Source organism: Asterias amurensis, chromosome 6 (genome assembly GCF_032118995.1).
Source record: "Asterias amurensis chromosome 6, ASM3211899v1".
In the NCBI taxonomy this organism is placed as follows: domain Eukaryota; kingdom Metazoa; phylum Echinodermata; class Asteroidea; order Forcipulatida; family Asteriidae; genus Asterias; species Asterias amurensis.
This window is the reverse complement of record NC_092653.1, coordinates 5,834,367-5,852,066: the sequence shown is the minus strand read 5'-3', so window position 1 is coordinate 5,852,066 and position 17,700 is coordinate 5,834,367. Positions and strand designations below refer to the sequence as shown.

General features: G+C 39.2%; 1 protein-coding gene across 1 annotated transcript in view; it reads left to right on the top strand.

Moving 5' to 3' along the window:
* LOC139938386 (protein phosphatase 1F-like) overlaps window positions 1-15,122 on the top strand; it is a 29,865-nt gene extending 14,743 nt beyond the window's left edge. The window contains exons 2-7 of the mRNA XM_071933861.1: window positions 7,819-7,949; window positions 9,825-10,024; window positions 10,672-10,860; window positions 11,902-12,045; window positions 12,460-12,553; window positions 13,437-15,122. Coding sequence (XP_071789962.1) covers window positions 7,819-7,949; window positions 9,825-10,024; window positions 10,672-10,860; window positions 11,902-12,045; window positions 12,460-12,553; window positions 13,437-14,500 — 1,822 coding nt within the window. The 3' untranslated portion in view covers window positions 14,501-15,122. The remainder of the gene's footprint in view (window positions 1-7,818; window positions 7,950-9,824; window positions 10,025-10,671; window positions 10,861-11,901; window positions 12,046-12,459; window positions 12,554-13,436) is intronic.
* Window positions 15,123-17,700: the final 2,578 nt, after the last annotated feature.

Sequence of the window (17,700 nt, the reverse complement as noted above, 5' to 3'; positions counted from 1 at the left end):
TCCTCATAAATTGGTCTCAAATGTATGTTTTTTGTTAAATCTTCCTTAAAATGTTTCTGTCACATGTATCCAAGCGCTCTGAGTATACACGTACAGTCCTTATTGTTATTCTATGGACTAACATAATATTATCAATGTGTCATCGAGGGGGAAGGGTAGTTCAGCCGATGTAGACATTTGATTATAGCTTGCTTCATTTCTCAGACACTTCAAGCAATCTCTTCGAAATTGAATCTTTCTTGAGTGATAATATCCACTTGACCATGGTTTGGGGCCTGTAGGCCTACATGAATATTTGGAAGACACTGTACTGTGTGTGGTGTGTGCAGTCCTCACCCACATCTAGATGGACACTAGTGTTTGAAAAATCCCAAATCAAAGGGTCATTTCCGATAGTCTGCAACTGAAATGAGTCTTATGTGAATGTGATAAAATTATCAGTGACAATTTGCCAGTTTCTGCGCTTAGCATTTACACAATTACACTACCAGCTTACCATGTCACTAGTTAAACTTGTGACTGGTATCCTGCTCATTTCTGCTTAGCCAAGGGGGCGTAGAGGCAAGCACCATCATTGCCCCGATCCATTACCATCTTGAAGCATTGACCTGGGAATTATAAAATCATAGAGCTATAAGTGAAGGTCCCTCTCAATCATAGTCCACTTTCATCCATGACAAAGCACTGCATGGTTTGATGAGAAGCTAAAAGTCTACTCTCCCAGGGGGGGGGGGGAGCAGCATAAATAGGATTCCTGGAAAAACGTCTTGGGGGGGGGGGTGGCTCAGGCTCAGGGTGGTTGCTTAAGAGATAAAAGTGTTACCATAAATAGGAGGTTGGTACAGTGGTGCATGATTGCATGGTTGATACTTAAAAGCCTGTGTCTTTCCATGATGGAGGAGGGTCCATGGAGGCACTTTAGTCTAAAGTTAGATTTTTTTATCTGCTGAAGCTTCAGAGGAATTTCCCTCCATGCCCGCCACAGGAAGGGTGAAAATCTCTGGGGATTTGATACAGAGGTACTTGACTGCCATGGACCTTGCCTTTACTTAAAACATGGTGGAAGGAAACTGGAGTTAAGAATGGACTTTTTTGTTCCCATCTTTTTGGCATAATATACATAGACAAGAAATCTTTGCATATTGGCTCGATACACAGTACATTATATAATTTACACGACTTGAATTTTAAATTAATCTAAACTAGGCAACAGGTCATGCGGCTCTGCTCTACATTTTCAGTGGACTTTCACTGTGTTTTTTTACTTGTGATATTTCTTTCTTTTTAGAAATTGCTGAACCTTTAGGATGAGATTTGGATTAATATATGAAAAATTCAAGTAGTCACTCGCTAGGAAATCTTCACGACTGTGTTTGGAAGAATACCAAACTGCGTGGTTTGTTCAGCTGTAGGGCCACTTGTTGGGCCAGTGCTAAAACGGTTCTTGCTAGTGGTTCAGTGGGTGTTTCAAGCCCTGGGGTGGATTTCACAAAGGTAGTCCTAACTTAGGACTAGTCCTAACTTAGGACTAGTCCTAAGCAATACTAAGAGATAGGACCAGTCCTAAGTTAGGATGAGTTACTGGTCCTAACTTAGGACTGGTCCTATCTCTTGGCATTGCCTAGGACAAGTCCTCAGTTAAGGACTACCTTTGTGAAATCCACCCCAGGTACATAAAACAATTTGTTCATTATTTTGATTATGATAGTGGTTGGGTGATTTAGTGATTTAGCAAATAATATTTTATATTAACAAAATGAAATTGGCCTCCATGTTGTAAGCCTGTTCAGGCAAGTGAGTTTCACTTGGGGGAAATTAAAATGGCCCACCTAGGGGAAGTGAATATTTGTACTGGAACATTTCAAGGGGGCACCAAGGCATTGACCACGGACAGGCAACCGCCTCTTTTGCATGCAGTTGTACGTGAAGTATCAGGCATGTACTACACATACTGTTTACTTTGTTAATGTACACTTGTCCCCTCTGTAATTAGACTACCTACCCTCTCCTTCTTAGTAAGATTTTCCAGTGCACAGCAACTTTGTGTGCTCAGGCACACAGCCCTGTAAAAAGGGGCTGGGCGATGGTAGTAAATGTCTTCTGTGACCTTCAGGAAATTGCATGTCATTGTACACCATGTAGGCCATCCTAGATTGTGATAATTTATATTCAGATTTCGGGTACATTGTGGATATGCACATGTACACACGTAATTTAGTACTGTACATGAAACAGTGAAACTGAAAGGTAGTGTACATGTGGTTTTGAAATGACAAATTCAGATGATTTGTTTCTGTTCAAACGAGATTCATCACATGTTAATGGAGGGTTCCCAAGTCATGTAGTACAGCGTCTTCAGATGCACAATGTTTTATGCGCATTGCGTGACAAAACGCATAAATTACGCCTGATACACACACTAAAAAATAATTTTAAAAAAATATTTCATTTATTTGTATTATTAGTTTTCATTTATTAATAAGATACATTTAGGGCCCTATAATATATTACAATAAATCTATACAATAACATTAGGCACCTAGATACATATGAAAATTTAAAAAGGACAGCACGTGTAGGGCTTTTAAACCCAAAAGTAAACACTCGTCTTAATAGCACTTCCACCAGTCGGGGTCTAAACCACTGAAATTCTGCCTCACTGGTAAAACATTGCTAATCCTCCCTTTCAAACTTTTGGTTGAGAATGTCCAACAGTTTTGAAAAACCCAAAGAGAAACCTTCAGACATGCTTAAAGTGAACTATAAAAATATCTCAATTGTTGTTCGAAACATAGTAAACTCTCAGTAATTTCACTAAAGGCCCGGTCACACAGGCCCCGATAACGAGAACGAAAACGATAATGATATAAATGCACGCTCGCGATTGGTTGAATTGATCCACGCAGAATACGTCCACGCTCATTCAACCAATCGAGGGCTTGCATTTTTATCGTCATCATTTTCGTTCTCGTTATCGGGGCCTGTGTGACCGAGCCTTAAGTCTTGTGTGATTACAATTTTTCCCCAATGCATGTATAACTGCACAGACAACAAAGTGTGGTTTGGGCAAAGTATTGTAGAAAGACAAAAAGACACACGGAATTGCATAAACTGTTTGAGGGTCAAATGTACAGTTCACCCCCGTAGCAGTTATTTCTCTCGATTCTTGGTTCAACAACAGAACAAACCCGAGCATCTTCTACATAAAATTACTGTGCTATGAATTTCTGCATGGCATTTCTTTCAGTACACCTGAATTTATCCATGCATCTTTACATACACAGGCACGTATCGTCTCAAGAAGACTTAAAGGTAAAGACACTGGACACTTTTGGTAATTGTCAAAGAGCAGTCTTCTCACTTGGTGTATCTTAACCTATGCAAAAAATAACAAACCTGTGGAAATTTGAGCTCAATTGGTCGTCGAAGTTGCGAGATAATAATGAAAGAAAAAACACCCTTGTCGTGTGCTTTCAGATGCTTGATTTCGAGACGAAATCAAATTCATGAAAATTACTTCTTTTTCGAAAACTACGTTACTTCAGAGGGAGTCATTTCTCACAATGTTTTATTCTATCAACCTCTTCCCATCACTCGTTACGTAAGGTTTTATGCTTATAATTATTTTGAGGTCGAATTACCAATAGTGTCCACTGCCTTTAAAAAGAGGCCGCATCGCATCTGCATATTGTTCAGTGTGTAGTACACACCTTGATCAAAAACCTGGCCCTGAGATGACAACGTATCTTCCCTGCCGATATCTAGACTAGTCGAGAGCCTCGGGTGCAATGAACCTTTTTTAAGTTGTGTGAGTGAGTGTGGGTTAGGTGTGCCCTTTGCCTACTTACTTCTTTCTTTTCTACCCTCCCCTGGGTTTATTGTGGGGAGGGTGGAGGATAATGAAATGCCTCATACACTTAATTTCAGCAGGGCCTAGCCCTAATGTTATGTACATGTAGAGGTGCTAGGCAGTTTTGCTTATAATCTTATAAATGTGTACGGGTGTTCACCTCAAATTAAATTTTTAAATTATACTTAATAGAGGTGCTAAAAATAAGCAGAATTGATTCTGCTAAATCTTCTGCTAAGCAAATACATATACTGGCAGGGAAACCAGTCATAGACGGTGCGTTTGACATGGCATTTCGGCTGACATACTGCAGTCTTGTTCTGTTGTGATTGAGCTGTTGGTTTTTCGCTTTACTCTTCTTTAAAAGCAGCTAGCTCTGTGAAACTCGACCCAGCAGCACTAAGGGAAATTTCACAGAACAAGCGCATTTAAGACTCACTGTTTGAAAAGATGATCATCAGGGAGTAATTTCTTCTGGGGTTTTGGTTTTGGGCTGCATCAGGCGCTCTAATTATTCTATGCAGCAGAGTACGTTCACTGAATTGGATAAAACTCCTACTTGAATGACAGTACATGAATATCATTTCCGAGAAGGATTTTTGACGACTTTACACTGTGTGTCTCCAAGTGGGTACTACTTGTAACACTAACTGTTTTCATTGTAAAAAATTACCCATTACTTAAAGCCATTATACACTTTCGGTAAACAGTATTGTCCAAGTCCCACACTTCGTGTATCACAACTAATATATAAAATAACAAACCTGTGAGAATTTAGGTTCAATCTGTCATCGGAGTCGGGAGAAAATAACAGGAAAACCCATTCTTGTTTCCGCGCGTTTTGCCATGTCACGACATGTGTTTAAAATAAATGCGTAATTCTCGCTAACGAGAATTTATATTGTTTTAATGTTTTCTCAAAAAGTAAAGCATTTCATGGAACAATATTTTAAGAGAAGTCTTTCACCATTACCTTCTGTAAACCCTGTAAGTTATTTGTAAATCTGTGAAATTTTGTTTCTTTTCCTGTACCGAAAGGGTATAATGGCTTTAAAATGCACGAGCTTTGTACATCAGTTAAAAAAAAAAATGATAACTTGTTGTCACCATACTTGTAAAGTCTTGGGTGTACCCAAATAAAGCTACATAATCAAGTATACATGCTTGTACTGTGTACTACAGTTGTTTTTTACTCTGTTGTGTGTTAAAACTTGCCAAGTTATAAAGTTTACTGTGGCATAACTCCACCTTTGTGGTTGAAGGAATACATAATTTACATTTGTCATGTTTGTAGTGCATTGTAATTTCCTATCTATTGCTCTTTGACATGAATTGAAATCAATGGTACATGTACAAACGAACATGTACACAGCAAGAAGTTATCTGCAAATCTGAAAAAGTTCAGTCCTTGATGATTTATAAGTACCTACCGATGGTGGTAAGGGAATACCAATATTGCGCCCCAGCCCAAACTATGTAGAAACAGTCTAAGTAATTGCCACTTTATTTGAGTAATTTAAAGGAACACGTTGCCTTGGATCGCACAAGTTGGTCAATAAAAAGCGATTGTTACCATTTTTGATAAAATGCATATCGTTAGAAAGATGTAGTAAAAAGTAGAATACACAATGGTTTACACAAATGTGCCTCGAAATTGCATGGTTTTCCTTTCACATCGTCGACTAACACAGTCGGCCATTTATGGGAGTCAAATTTTTTACTCCCATAAATGGCCGACCGTATTTTCTCGCGACGTAAAAGGAAAAAACGTGCAATTCCGAGGCATGGTTGTGTGGATCATTATAGTCTACTTTTAGTATCTACCTAACCATTTGCATTTTATAACAAACGGTTACAAATGCTTTTCGAAGACCAACTCAGCCAATCCAAGGCAACGTGTTCCTTTAAACGTAGAGCAAACTTGCTGTAGGCCTATAGTTTGACAGATCCCAACAGTAGTTTAGCCATGATTTGGCTGATCACGACTATAGTTTGGCCTACATGTACATGAATCAAAATAGTTTGTTCAATCGCAATTATAGGTTGATCGCAAATACAGTTTGGCCAATCCCAACTATAGTTTGACCGTTAATCACAACTATACTTTGGCCAATCACAGTCTATAGTTTGGCAAATCACAACTATAGATCTACCTACTGTTACGTACATCAGGACTGGAATTACATTCACATCTATAGATCATGGCCTCATACCTAGGTCATAGCCCAGGAGGTCATGGCGGATGTTGCCCTGGTCTTTGGCCTTTGTGCCCCTTTAAAAGTTTCCTTTAGACTTCAAGATTTTCCAATAGAGCATGCAGAAGGACCCCTTTGCAAAATAAATCTACATACATACATATAGCGTAAGGTTGCTCTCTTAAAGATGAAATTTAAGGCAAGCACTATTGTACGTACATTACTCCTGATACACAGTGCCTGTGGTGTCAGCATCAAAACTGAAACAAGTTGTTTAAAGGAACAGAATTGGTTTTGCTAGCAGATCGATCGGCCATCCGGGTCACGAGAGAATAGTGAAAAACTGATTACAAATTTTGCATTGCATCGATGCCAAAACAAAAATAAATAAACCGCTCACTGAGCACTGAGCGATAAACTCCAAATGTGAAATTAGATTATTTATTTCTCATCAAATATGAAATTTCAGACAGAAATATTTCAAGGGATGTTTTCTACTATCATCATCATTAGACCGTGTAAGTTTTATGTGAATCTGTGATCTTCACGATTTTTGTTTGTTACCAATTCTGTAACGTTCCTTTAACAGAGGGTTCAGGTTTCATGCAGTTCAGTTGGAGGCCTCATGTACTGAACTCAGCTGTAAATTTAAACAAGGGGGAAGAAAGAAAAAGGTAATAAAATAACGGAGCTTAGAGTATTAAATTCCTGATGGTTACTCATCCATATCAATCTTGCATGAATGTGTTTGTTGTAATTATTAAGGATACAAGTCTAGGGCCAGTCTCTGTTTACAGTTGCTATGGAGACAATGCCACATGGGGCGGAGGGGGACACAGTACGGAGGAACACTAACAGTAAGGATAACAATACATTGCAGGGTGCCCTGTGGATATATCCACATGTTAGACTAGACATGTAGTGGTAATAATACATGAATTATGTATACGGTTGAACTTTGAACCCAGCACCTGATGTATTGAGTATGGTACACTTATTTATAAACAAACTTGTGGGCCACCTGCAATTTCAAAGGAATTTGTATACATATTTTATTATGTCTTTTTTTTTTAGGGGATAAAAAAGGCATGAAGTTACCATCTACATGCAGAAAATGTACACTATGTGTAGGTGTCACACCTCAAATTATGAGCTGTACACCTTTTGTAATATGGTTTTTTTGTGTCAGTTAAAAAGAAAAAATTATGATGTTTATTTATTAATATTTATTTTGGGGGAGGATTCCACTGTCTATTGGTCCTATTTCCGTACGTATGTACGTACATGTATGTAACACACAGTAACTTACTAATGTGAAAGTTCACACTCTATATTGTGACACATAATACAGTTTAGAAACTTAACGTTTAAATTTGTGTAAGCCTTGACTTGACAATTCGGATCGACTGTTGAATTTTGTTTGTTGATTTTGGCGCTGTATGAATGATAATTTCTTCTGGTTGACTTTACATGTAGAATTGTTATTCAAACAGTGCAAGAAAATTGTTTTTTTAATAAAAGCTGAAATTTGAGTGTATTGCTTGTATTTAATACAGGGCACTGGGGTTAAAAGCATGTACCGTTTTGTACATTGCTGCATCCAGGCAAGCAATCAAAAAGTACAATAATTCTGCTTATTTAATTACTTAGGTCCGGCCCGAAGTACATACATGTAGGAACTGTCGGAATTGTCTGATTCTAAATTGCCAGTAACCTGTCTTGACAGCAGTGTAGCAGTATTCCTAATCATTCTGTTGTGTGTTTCATTTACAGTAAAGCACCGCCTGTATTAGCAGCAGCCATCGCCAGGGCAACGGTAGACCTGGTTCTCGCTAAGGATCTATCCACCTTTGTAGTGAACGATGAGGTACGATACGGGGACGAGGAGGATATGACATGTACATGTGAGTATCTTAAAGACTTGTCTTCTAGTGGATTTGTACAGCATTGGCGTCACCATTCTAGCACTGGGTTATCTGTTAATTAATACCTTAGCCAAATAGTTAAAAAGTTATGTTTAGTGCCTTGCTTTAGAAAAAAAAAAAAGGAGCAGGGCCTAAAATGGCCATCCGATACATTGACATTATGAGATCATTAAAATGTATCCTTTTTTATAGAAAAAGAAACAAAAAGTCATAAAAAAGGAGGGGATCAAGATTTTAAATCACTACATGACGTTGTATAGATCTAGGAAAAGTTATTGAAGCTTTCAAGGTATTATTCGTTAAGGCATTTAAGGTATTGCACAAAACAATTAGCTAATGATAAAGGGCAGTATAAAAGAAACCCATTTTCGGGATCCTGACATTATGTCCTCCCATCAGCCATACATGTACAACCACTTTTGCATTTCCACAATCTTTATTTGGTGCATTGTCCGTGCAAAGTTTTTGTATATTTTTCTTCTAAAACAGGATATCTGTCAAAATTATAAAAACACGTTTATGTTAGATTATAAAAACACGTTTGTGTCATTGAAAATCAGGCCATGGAAGAATAGGATCTCAATAATGGGTTTATTCAGTGGAGAAATTAATGGAAATTGAAACCTACTTTACGTGGATGACATGCTCCGTTACAGTTTTCTACTTTCTCTCTGTAATGGGTTTACTCAGTGGAGAAATTAATGGAAATTGAAACCTACTTTACATGGATGACATGCTCCGTTACAGTTTTCTACTTTCTCTTTCACTAATGTACGTTTACATAACATGGCAGGACTCGAACGCCAAGAAAATCTCCACTAGACCATAGGTCACGAGACCATAGGTCACTAGACAATAGGTCTTTTACAGGTAGTTCAAAACTTTCACTGGACCAGAGTTATTTATTACAATTAACCTAAAATGCAGTTCTGACTGTTATTTTATTGCTGACATTTTTCGTGGTTCACAAATGAAAAGCTTTAAAAGTCTACGCTAATAAATATTCAAAAGTGCATTTCACCAGCTCAGAAGTTTGTTAACTTCAATTCTATTTCTTTAATGATCAAAAGGATCTAAAGTGAAAAATAATTTAAAATCCACATACTGTATGAATGTTTTCTTAGAAAAAAGGCAGTACAAATTGCCAACGGCTTACTTTCACATTTCACTTTTATCAAAATATCTTTACTCATCTCCAAAAGAAGTTGGGGGACAGTGCATTAACTACAGCTGCTCCTCGTTTGTGGAATTTGTTACCACTGCATGTTCAAACATCTACGTAGTCTTCCCTTAAGGTGCTGGACACTATTGGTAATTACTCTAAATAATTGTTAGCATAAAAACTTACTTAGTAACAAGCAATGGAGAGCTGTTGGTAGTATGAATCATTGTGAGAGAAACGGCTCCCTCTGAAGTAACGTAGTTTTCGAGAAAGAATTTGATTTTGAGACCTCAGAATTAGATTTTGAGGTCCCAAAATCAAGCATCTGAAAGCACACAACTACTTGTGACAAGGGTGTTTTTTCTTTCATTATTATCTCGCAACTTCGACGACCAATTGAGTTCAAATTTTCACAGGTTTGTTATTTTATGCATATATTGAGAAGACTGGTCTTTGACAATTACCAATAGTGTCCAGTGTCTTTTAAAAGTACTTTAAAATCTCAGCTTAAAACTCATATGGTGTCGCAGGCCTTTTCTCATTCATTGTAACATTTTGCACGCATAAATTTGTATGTTTTTTGTAAGGTTTTTTGTATTGTATTATTGTAGGCGCCTTGATCACCCTATCAGTGGATACGTGGGCGTTTTAAGTTTTGATATTATTATTATTATTTTTAATCCATTTGACAGTATTTGATGCTGGCCAGATATTCCCGTTGGTTTGGACGACGATAAACGATATCTGCGAACGATGGAAGACGGAGCTACCGGACCTTACACTCCCCACCAAGCTTCATCCAGTGTCGCAGTACGCTGTGAAGAACACGAGGAAACGCATGGAAGACAAACACGTCATCATTCCAGACCTTAACACGCTTTTTAATCTTGGGGTAAGGAGCAAGTTTTGTTTTTTAAAGAAATTTGTTCCCACCTTTTTGGCCAAGATGGCAACTATTTGTAAAATCATGACCTGAATATTTCTCAATCGGGCATGCAACTAAAACATTAAAGCATGTGCGCGACATTGGTAAAGTTGAACAAATAAATGTTCACAGATTTGCACATAACTTACGTATGTGTAAAGATAGTATGCTATATTTTTTTAGAAAATTGTAAAACAGTTTTGAGCTTGCGAGTCCAAAACCTGATGTTTGAAAACTGTGAAAAAAGGAGGTTGTGTTCACTATTTTCTTGTGTCTCCACTGACCGATTGAAACTAAACTGTCACAGGTATGTTATTTCATTTGTTTGGTCTCATAGATAGTACGGATACCGATATTTGACTAACCAATGTTGTTTGTCTGCTTGAGTTTGGGTGACTATATAAAAGGCAATTTTCTGAAATTAAAGTCTTCATTACTGAAGCTGATACAAAGATCATGGGTTTGAATCCCACCCGAGTGATTTCTCTATGAATTTGTAAAGTACTGAGTAAACACTGCTTAATACACATTTAGTGTAAGGATAAAAAACAATTTATATTATAATTCTAACTTCTAATCTGGACATTGTTTTGGTACACTTTCTGATTCCACAGAATGACAAGCCCAGGTCCTTCTACGCAGTTTACGACGGGCACGGCGGCACCGACGCGGCCATGTATGCCTGTCAGCATCTACACTGCAACGCCGTCAGGCAAGATTGCTTCCTAGAGGACCCCTCCGAAGCACTCGCAAAATCATTCCACATCACCGACGAAGGCTTCCTAAGGAAGGCGCGCAGAGAGGTAAGGCCTTGATTTGTTGTTTTTAAAGGTACGCACACACCTCAGCTAGAGCTTAAAGGAACACGTTGCCTTGGAACGGACGAGTTGGTCTATAAAAAGCGTAACAACTTATTATAAATGCATATGGTTGGAAAGATGTTTTAAAAAGTAGAATACAAAGATCCACACAAATTTGCCTCGAAATCGCGTGGTTTTCCTTTGACGATCGGCCATTTATGGGAGTAACGGTTTGACTCCCATAAATAACCGACCGTGTTAATCGACGAGGTAAAAGAAAACCGTGCAATTTCGAGGCATGTTTGTGTGGATCATTGTATTCTACTTTTACAACATCTTTCCAGCCATATGCATTTTATAACAAATGGTTACCATTGCTTTTCAAAGACCAACTCGACCAATCCAAGGCGACGTGTTCCTTTAAACCCAGTCGCTTGCGAGTAAGAGAGGTGATGTACAAAGCACCCCCAATTATTTGGATGGGCTGCTAGAATATACTGCAGCACCCCTAATTCTTGAACAGATTTGCATTCAATTAAAAAACATAAGACTGCCGGCCTTGTCCAGTCCACTGGCCTGACACTAAAACTACTGGCATTGGGCCCTTAAGCCCAGTGTTAAATTTAAGCCCTGTGACCCGTGTTAAATACTGTATATTTGTTAATTGTGAAAAGAAATCCACAGGCATTTTAAGCCCGGCTCATACTTCCTGCGAATGCTTTGTGTGAAACAAATTTGATGTCACAGTAAACCGTTCTTCATACACATCAGTGTATGGGTAAAACACAAGCAGTATAAGATAGCCCGGATGCGAACTTGGCATCTGTTTAAAGAGGATTAAAAAGAAGAAGAAAAAAAACATTATACAGGCATGGTTTTCTTCAAACGTACAAGTAAGTAGGATTTCTGATTCTTGATTTTTTAACTTTTAAAATTTTCCTTTTCCTTTTTCCAAGAACTAAATATCATGCCTGATAATAGTTTGTAATTGGCCTGGATTTAAGCCCTTTACCTAACCTAGATTTTGATACCATTTAAAACCAGGGTCTCGGGAGTGGCACAACAGGTGTAGCTGTGATCATTGAGCCTGACAAACTTCATATATCCTGGCTTGGTGATTCACAGGTAATGCTCATGAAGGATGGAGAGCCGATCGATCTCATGGAACCACACAAACCAGAACGACCGGTAAGCAAGGATGGATTTATACTTATAACACCCTCTTACAAATATTCTGCCTTTTAATTGGTTTGTCACAATTGGTATGAGTGTGTCACATGATATGTCTTATTTTTACTAGAAGGCTGCGCGAACGCAACGCGCTATACATGCAGCAAACAAGGTACTATCCCATGGCAACCGATGTACTATCCCATGGCAACCTATTTACTATACCACTAGCAACAGCAGCTTCTTAGTACCTTGACGTCTAGGCGCAGGATATGAATGGGGTGTGAACCCAATACCAGTTTGTGATACCAGTGAATACAAGAGTTCTTAATGAATATTACACATTTAAAAATTCAGTGTGTAAACTTCTGTATTGTAATTGTATCTGTAAAACTGATGAACATCTTCAAATCCGTTTCTGTCTCGTTGTAGGATGAGAAAAAACGTATAGAGCAGCTCGGTGGATGTGTGTTGTTTTTCGGTGTGTGGAGAGTCAATGGTACACTGGCTGTATCAAGGGCAATAGGTGAGTAGAATCTTGTTTATTGTGTAAGCTACATGGCTAAGGCTGACATGCATATTGAAGGCATGCACATTTGGGCTAAATTTCATGGCTCTGCTTACAGCTGAATTCTGAGCTTACCAGCCGAATGTCTGCGCTAGTTGTGTAAGCGAAGAATACCAAGTAACGTAAGCAGAAATTCCCTGCTAACCTGTGAAATACGCTTGATGTGAGCGTGAAACTCGCTACTTCTGCAAGTGCCGATTCTTTGCTTACAGTAGGCAGAGCCATGAAATAGGGCACAGACTGCTAGCTAACGACCGATCCATTAAGCTCCGCCCCATTGCGTAATGATCAATCACAACGCAACGAAGGTCCGACAAATAAGGTCCGTAATGCATGCGCGAATCTTGATGCGCGAAGAAGAGTTGTGCAGAAAGGCATTGGAGAGCCCCACGTGTTCTTGATGGGCAGAGCCTACTGGATCGGTCTATTGAAGGGTTATATCAAGAGTGTGACACATTCTAACCGCAGGAGAATTCATGTAGGCATAAATGAAGGGAACTTTTCCACGCGAGAGAATACGCACTTTTTAATTCTGATCGAATCGAACGTTGCAGCAATTCATCGGACTGTTCCGTGTACAATATGCCTGTTGGAATGCTTAACCCCACTGCAAATTAGAACGTTCCTACTGTTGTGATTTTGAGATGCTCCTTAAGCGATCTAGCTAAGCATGTTCCTGGTTCCTATTTTGCTGCATTTCAGTATATTGGATTTAATACATATTTGGTGTGCGCTTAAACCATGTATCTACTTGCCAGGTAGATTATGGATAAGGGATTTGTTGTAGTTGATAAAGTTGATTTCTTCATGAATGAAACTTTGGTTGTTTTTATGTACTCAGGTGATCCTGATCAGAAGCCTTATGTAAGTAGTGACGCCGACTTCAAGACTCTACCACTTACCGGCACAGAGGACTGCGTCGTCATCGCTTGTGATGGTCTGTGGGATGTTGTCACACCTAAAGAAGTCTGTCGAATCATCCAAGAAGGCATCAACAGCGGAAGCGACAAGGAAACCCTCTCTCATCGGCTCGTCGTCGAGGCCAAGAATAGTGGCTCTAACGATAACATCACTGTGCTTCTCATCTTCCTGAATCCCATCGAGCGAAATGGTAAAGATGCAGAGGCAACGGTAGATGGGGAAGTAGATGAAGAGGAGACAAAGGATAAGGAAGATGGAGAGGATACCAAAGAGGAGGAGAAAGAAGACGGAGAAGAACCTCAGGTGGACGGAGAGTCACAACAGGACGGCGGAAGCATAGAGGCCAAAGAAAGTGGCGCTAGTGAGCCGACGGACTCAGAAACAAATTCAAATAATAACAATCGAAGGAGAGCCGGGAGCGATACGGGAGTGAAACGGAGTTTGTCCCATCCAGGGAGTAACAACCTTGTCGTTGGGAACAGGATCAACTTGAGCCCAAGCCCAAAGCTGGGAGAGAGGAAGCAGTTACATCTCAGGCAGCGAGCCGGCTCCGGAGAATCAACTCAAAACTCCGAGTCATCAGGATCCCCATCTCTAGAAACCACCACCCGGAATGAAATACCCAAAAGAAAACCTGTCACAGTCACCAGGCACAAGTCGATGCCGTCGTCGAAGAGAGTCGGGAAAGCCACCAGTAGGATAAACAAGTCGCACTCTGTCAAGAACACTAACAAAACAAATAAGATGATCAGTGACTTAATTACGCCGACGTCAGATCTAGAGATTTCGTCGCAGCAAATTAAGAGGGACAGCGCGTCGAAACGGACTGCTCCCGTGACTCACACTAAATCAATGCCCATCTCCATCAAGCCAAAATCCATGCAGCGCACAAAGTCATCCTCACGTCAGTTAGAACTCGCAAGAATTCTGAAGATTAAACCCAAATACAATGGCATCAGTAGGTTTCCAAGCATAGACCCCTAGGTGTTCATGTTGGTGCCACTTGTCTCATTGATCAGGTATCTGTTAAACATAGAGGTAATTATTACTGTGTTGTTGCTGTATTATGGTGCCACCAAGAGGTGTTTAGTGTGAGGCAATAGGAGACGCTGGTGGCAGCAGACATAAAGGTCCTTTTTTGCGGCTATGAGCGTGCGTGCATGCTAAAAACTTGGGCACGTAGTTCTGAGCATGCGCAATACTGTGAAAAAGGACCATCTAAAAGTCTCCGATTAGGAGATGCTTTGTGTGAGCTTTCATGTACCTCATCTGAATCCCTTTATGTTTTATCGGGGTTAAAGGTCATTTCACACATCATCCTAAAAGGGTTTTTCGATATTGTAAATCTGTTGAGTTGTTTTTTTTCCCCAAAAAATCTTTTGCGCTAGTCGTCCTTTGATTCCACATCAGTCAAAATCTTTTGGCCTCTCATCACAAAATGGCTCCATATTTGCATTGGTTATGAACCAGTCCTGATAGAATGAAACCATAATAGAGGTGACTTTAGAAGGAGATGTGCCATTCTGAGTGGAGGTCCACATAAGATTGCTCCACCCAGACAAACATTCACCATCGAGGAATCTTCTCCATAGACCTTTCTATTGTTGATATAAACAAACTGTGCGGGTTGGCTCGGACGACCGAATGTTAGCAAAATATACAATCGTGTTAACAGACATTTTGAAAGTAGGATTTGAAATTTTGCTTGGTGGTAGTATGGTTTGCAGAAGCACCATGTGTTAATCTCTTTTGAGTCACTCAACATTTCCATCTGTATTCTCTCTCGGCAAACCTCACCTAATTAACAGATGTTGTGACCAAGTTCAACATTTTTGCGAACTTTCAATCAAATAAAAATCCATCCCTTGATTAGTTCCTTTGTTTCCAACAAGTTAAACTCTATTTTTAAATTGTGTAACATTGTTACAAACAGTGCCTATCTGTTTTTGCTTTTCATTCACTGGCTTCCCATAGTTTTCAACCTTGGTTGGCAAATACTACGGCTGTGACGTTGCATTAGAAAGGTCTAAGAAATGTATAAGGAGTTGTGTCTCTTACATAATGGTGGTTCTTCAATGCTTTGGTTGGCAACAGTTGTCCATTAAGTTGAATCTGAAATCAGTATCAATGCAGATGCGTTGATCAGCCGTCACACAATTTCTTATAGTCACGATAGTTACGTGTGTTTTGAAGCTCACTGTGGTTGTTTCGTCCTTATCTTGGATGCCTAGTTATCACAAAGTCTTAATAACTAAATTATTCTAATGTGTAATCACCATGTCTTGATGGTCTGGTGACAATATTACTTGCATCCTTAGTTTGTGAAATTAGACATGGGAGCCAGGGACCCGTACCATAAAAGCTGTTTTTTTAGTGCATAAAATTGTTAAGCAAGGCAATGGAACAACATTCCTGGAGTTCCTGGTTTTGCTAATTGGACTTTTGAGATATTCTCCACATTGCAGCTTTATAAATAAGGGTCATGTGCTTAATTCTGCTGAGCACATAAATAGTTCTGCTTATCAAAAATAAGTTACCGGCCAAAATGTGATAGGACTTGTATTACTAGAGACTGGTTCCCTGTTCAGTTGGCTTAGCAGATACACTTTTGTTTTTTCCAGCACTGAAACTCTATGACCTTTAACCTTAGCAAGAGTCAAATAGTTTTGTTAATCCAGACATGATGCATGTGGGTTGCATCTCACTGGTTGATTGTTTGGGGGAGCATTTTTTCTATATTTTAGAGAGGAATGCTCTATCTTTTGATAAAATAGATCTTGAAGATTACAAAAAAAATCTTTTAAATATTAAGAAGAGTTATAAGAATCACATTCCAAAAATCTATGAAATAATACTTTTAAAAGTGTATTATACTCTGATTTTTTTAAACAAATATACACGCTGGGCTTCAGAAATACCATGACATGGTAGTACATGGTAGTAAATGAATTTAGTACAATGTGAGTGATTTTTCAAAGCAAAATTCATCAGGTGCTGGTTTGTTCAAAATAACATGGCTATCTGTGTCAATGGCTTCAGAAATATAATCAGAAATGAACTGGTTTAACGACCAAGGTAAAAGTAATAGTTCCTCCGGACTGACTTCTACGGCCGAACAAACCCCCCAACTAGACATAAACATCAGAATGCAATTAATGACAAATTGGTCATTAGTAGACTTGTTTTACTTTTCTTTTCTTTTTTCTTTTTTTTAAGACCTTCCACAAAGGGCTCATTAGGTCTCATTAAGGGCTTGTTAACGATGAAGGCTTCTTGAGTGGGAGTGATATGGCCTTATTTGTTCTGTAGATGAAAGTTGATATCAATGCTTCCTGTCGCACTAATTGGGAGTTGGGGGCGGTAAAGACCTTATGCACATGATGTCATTTCAGTACGGCGCCCCCGCATTGAGGTCAAAAGGAGGTTGTTCATTGGCCAATCTATGTGCGTTTCGATTGTTTCGTCACCGTTTTACCTCAAAGATGGCGGCTGGATGACGTCAATGCATGGTCTATTAGGGCCTTGTCACACAAGGCAACTTTTATAGCCAACTTGTAGGCAACCAACTGCAGTGTATGCTACAGGACCAATTTTGTAGAACATGAGTCGATTTTCAAACAATGTCTTATGATCAACAAGAAAATTACCCGAACATTGAGATGTGGATGGCTTTCTTCTTGGAGATTGTCTGGAACTGGTTGCCTGTAAATTGCCTGGTGTGACATGGCTAATATGTACCAGGGGTCGAAATTGCCACTAGCCCGCTAGCCCGGGACTACCAGATTTACAGTCGGGCTACTCATTTTTTCAGTTTGATAGCCCGACGGGCTAGTGGAAAAATAATGCAAAAATCATCATCACAAACAATAAAGAACTATGTTATTGGTGTATTGTAAAGTTTGAGCCGTGACGCGAGACATAATGTGTCTTTCGGGCTACCAAAATCTAATCAGGGCTACTAAAAATTATTGGTCACTAGCCCTGCTGACTACCATGGAAATACACTTAATTTCGACCCCTGTATACAGTCATGTCATAACAGGTGTTTGGCAGATTGAGTCCCAAGAAACCACACTTTGCCTCCAATGTTTAACAGGATACAAACTGAAATATCATGTATACATGTATTTTATGTAACCGTTATAATTGCTTAGCACAGAAAAACAGTTGTTTCTTTAGTAGAA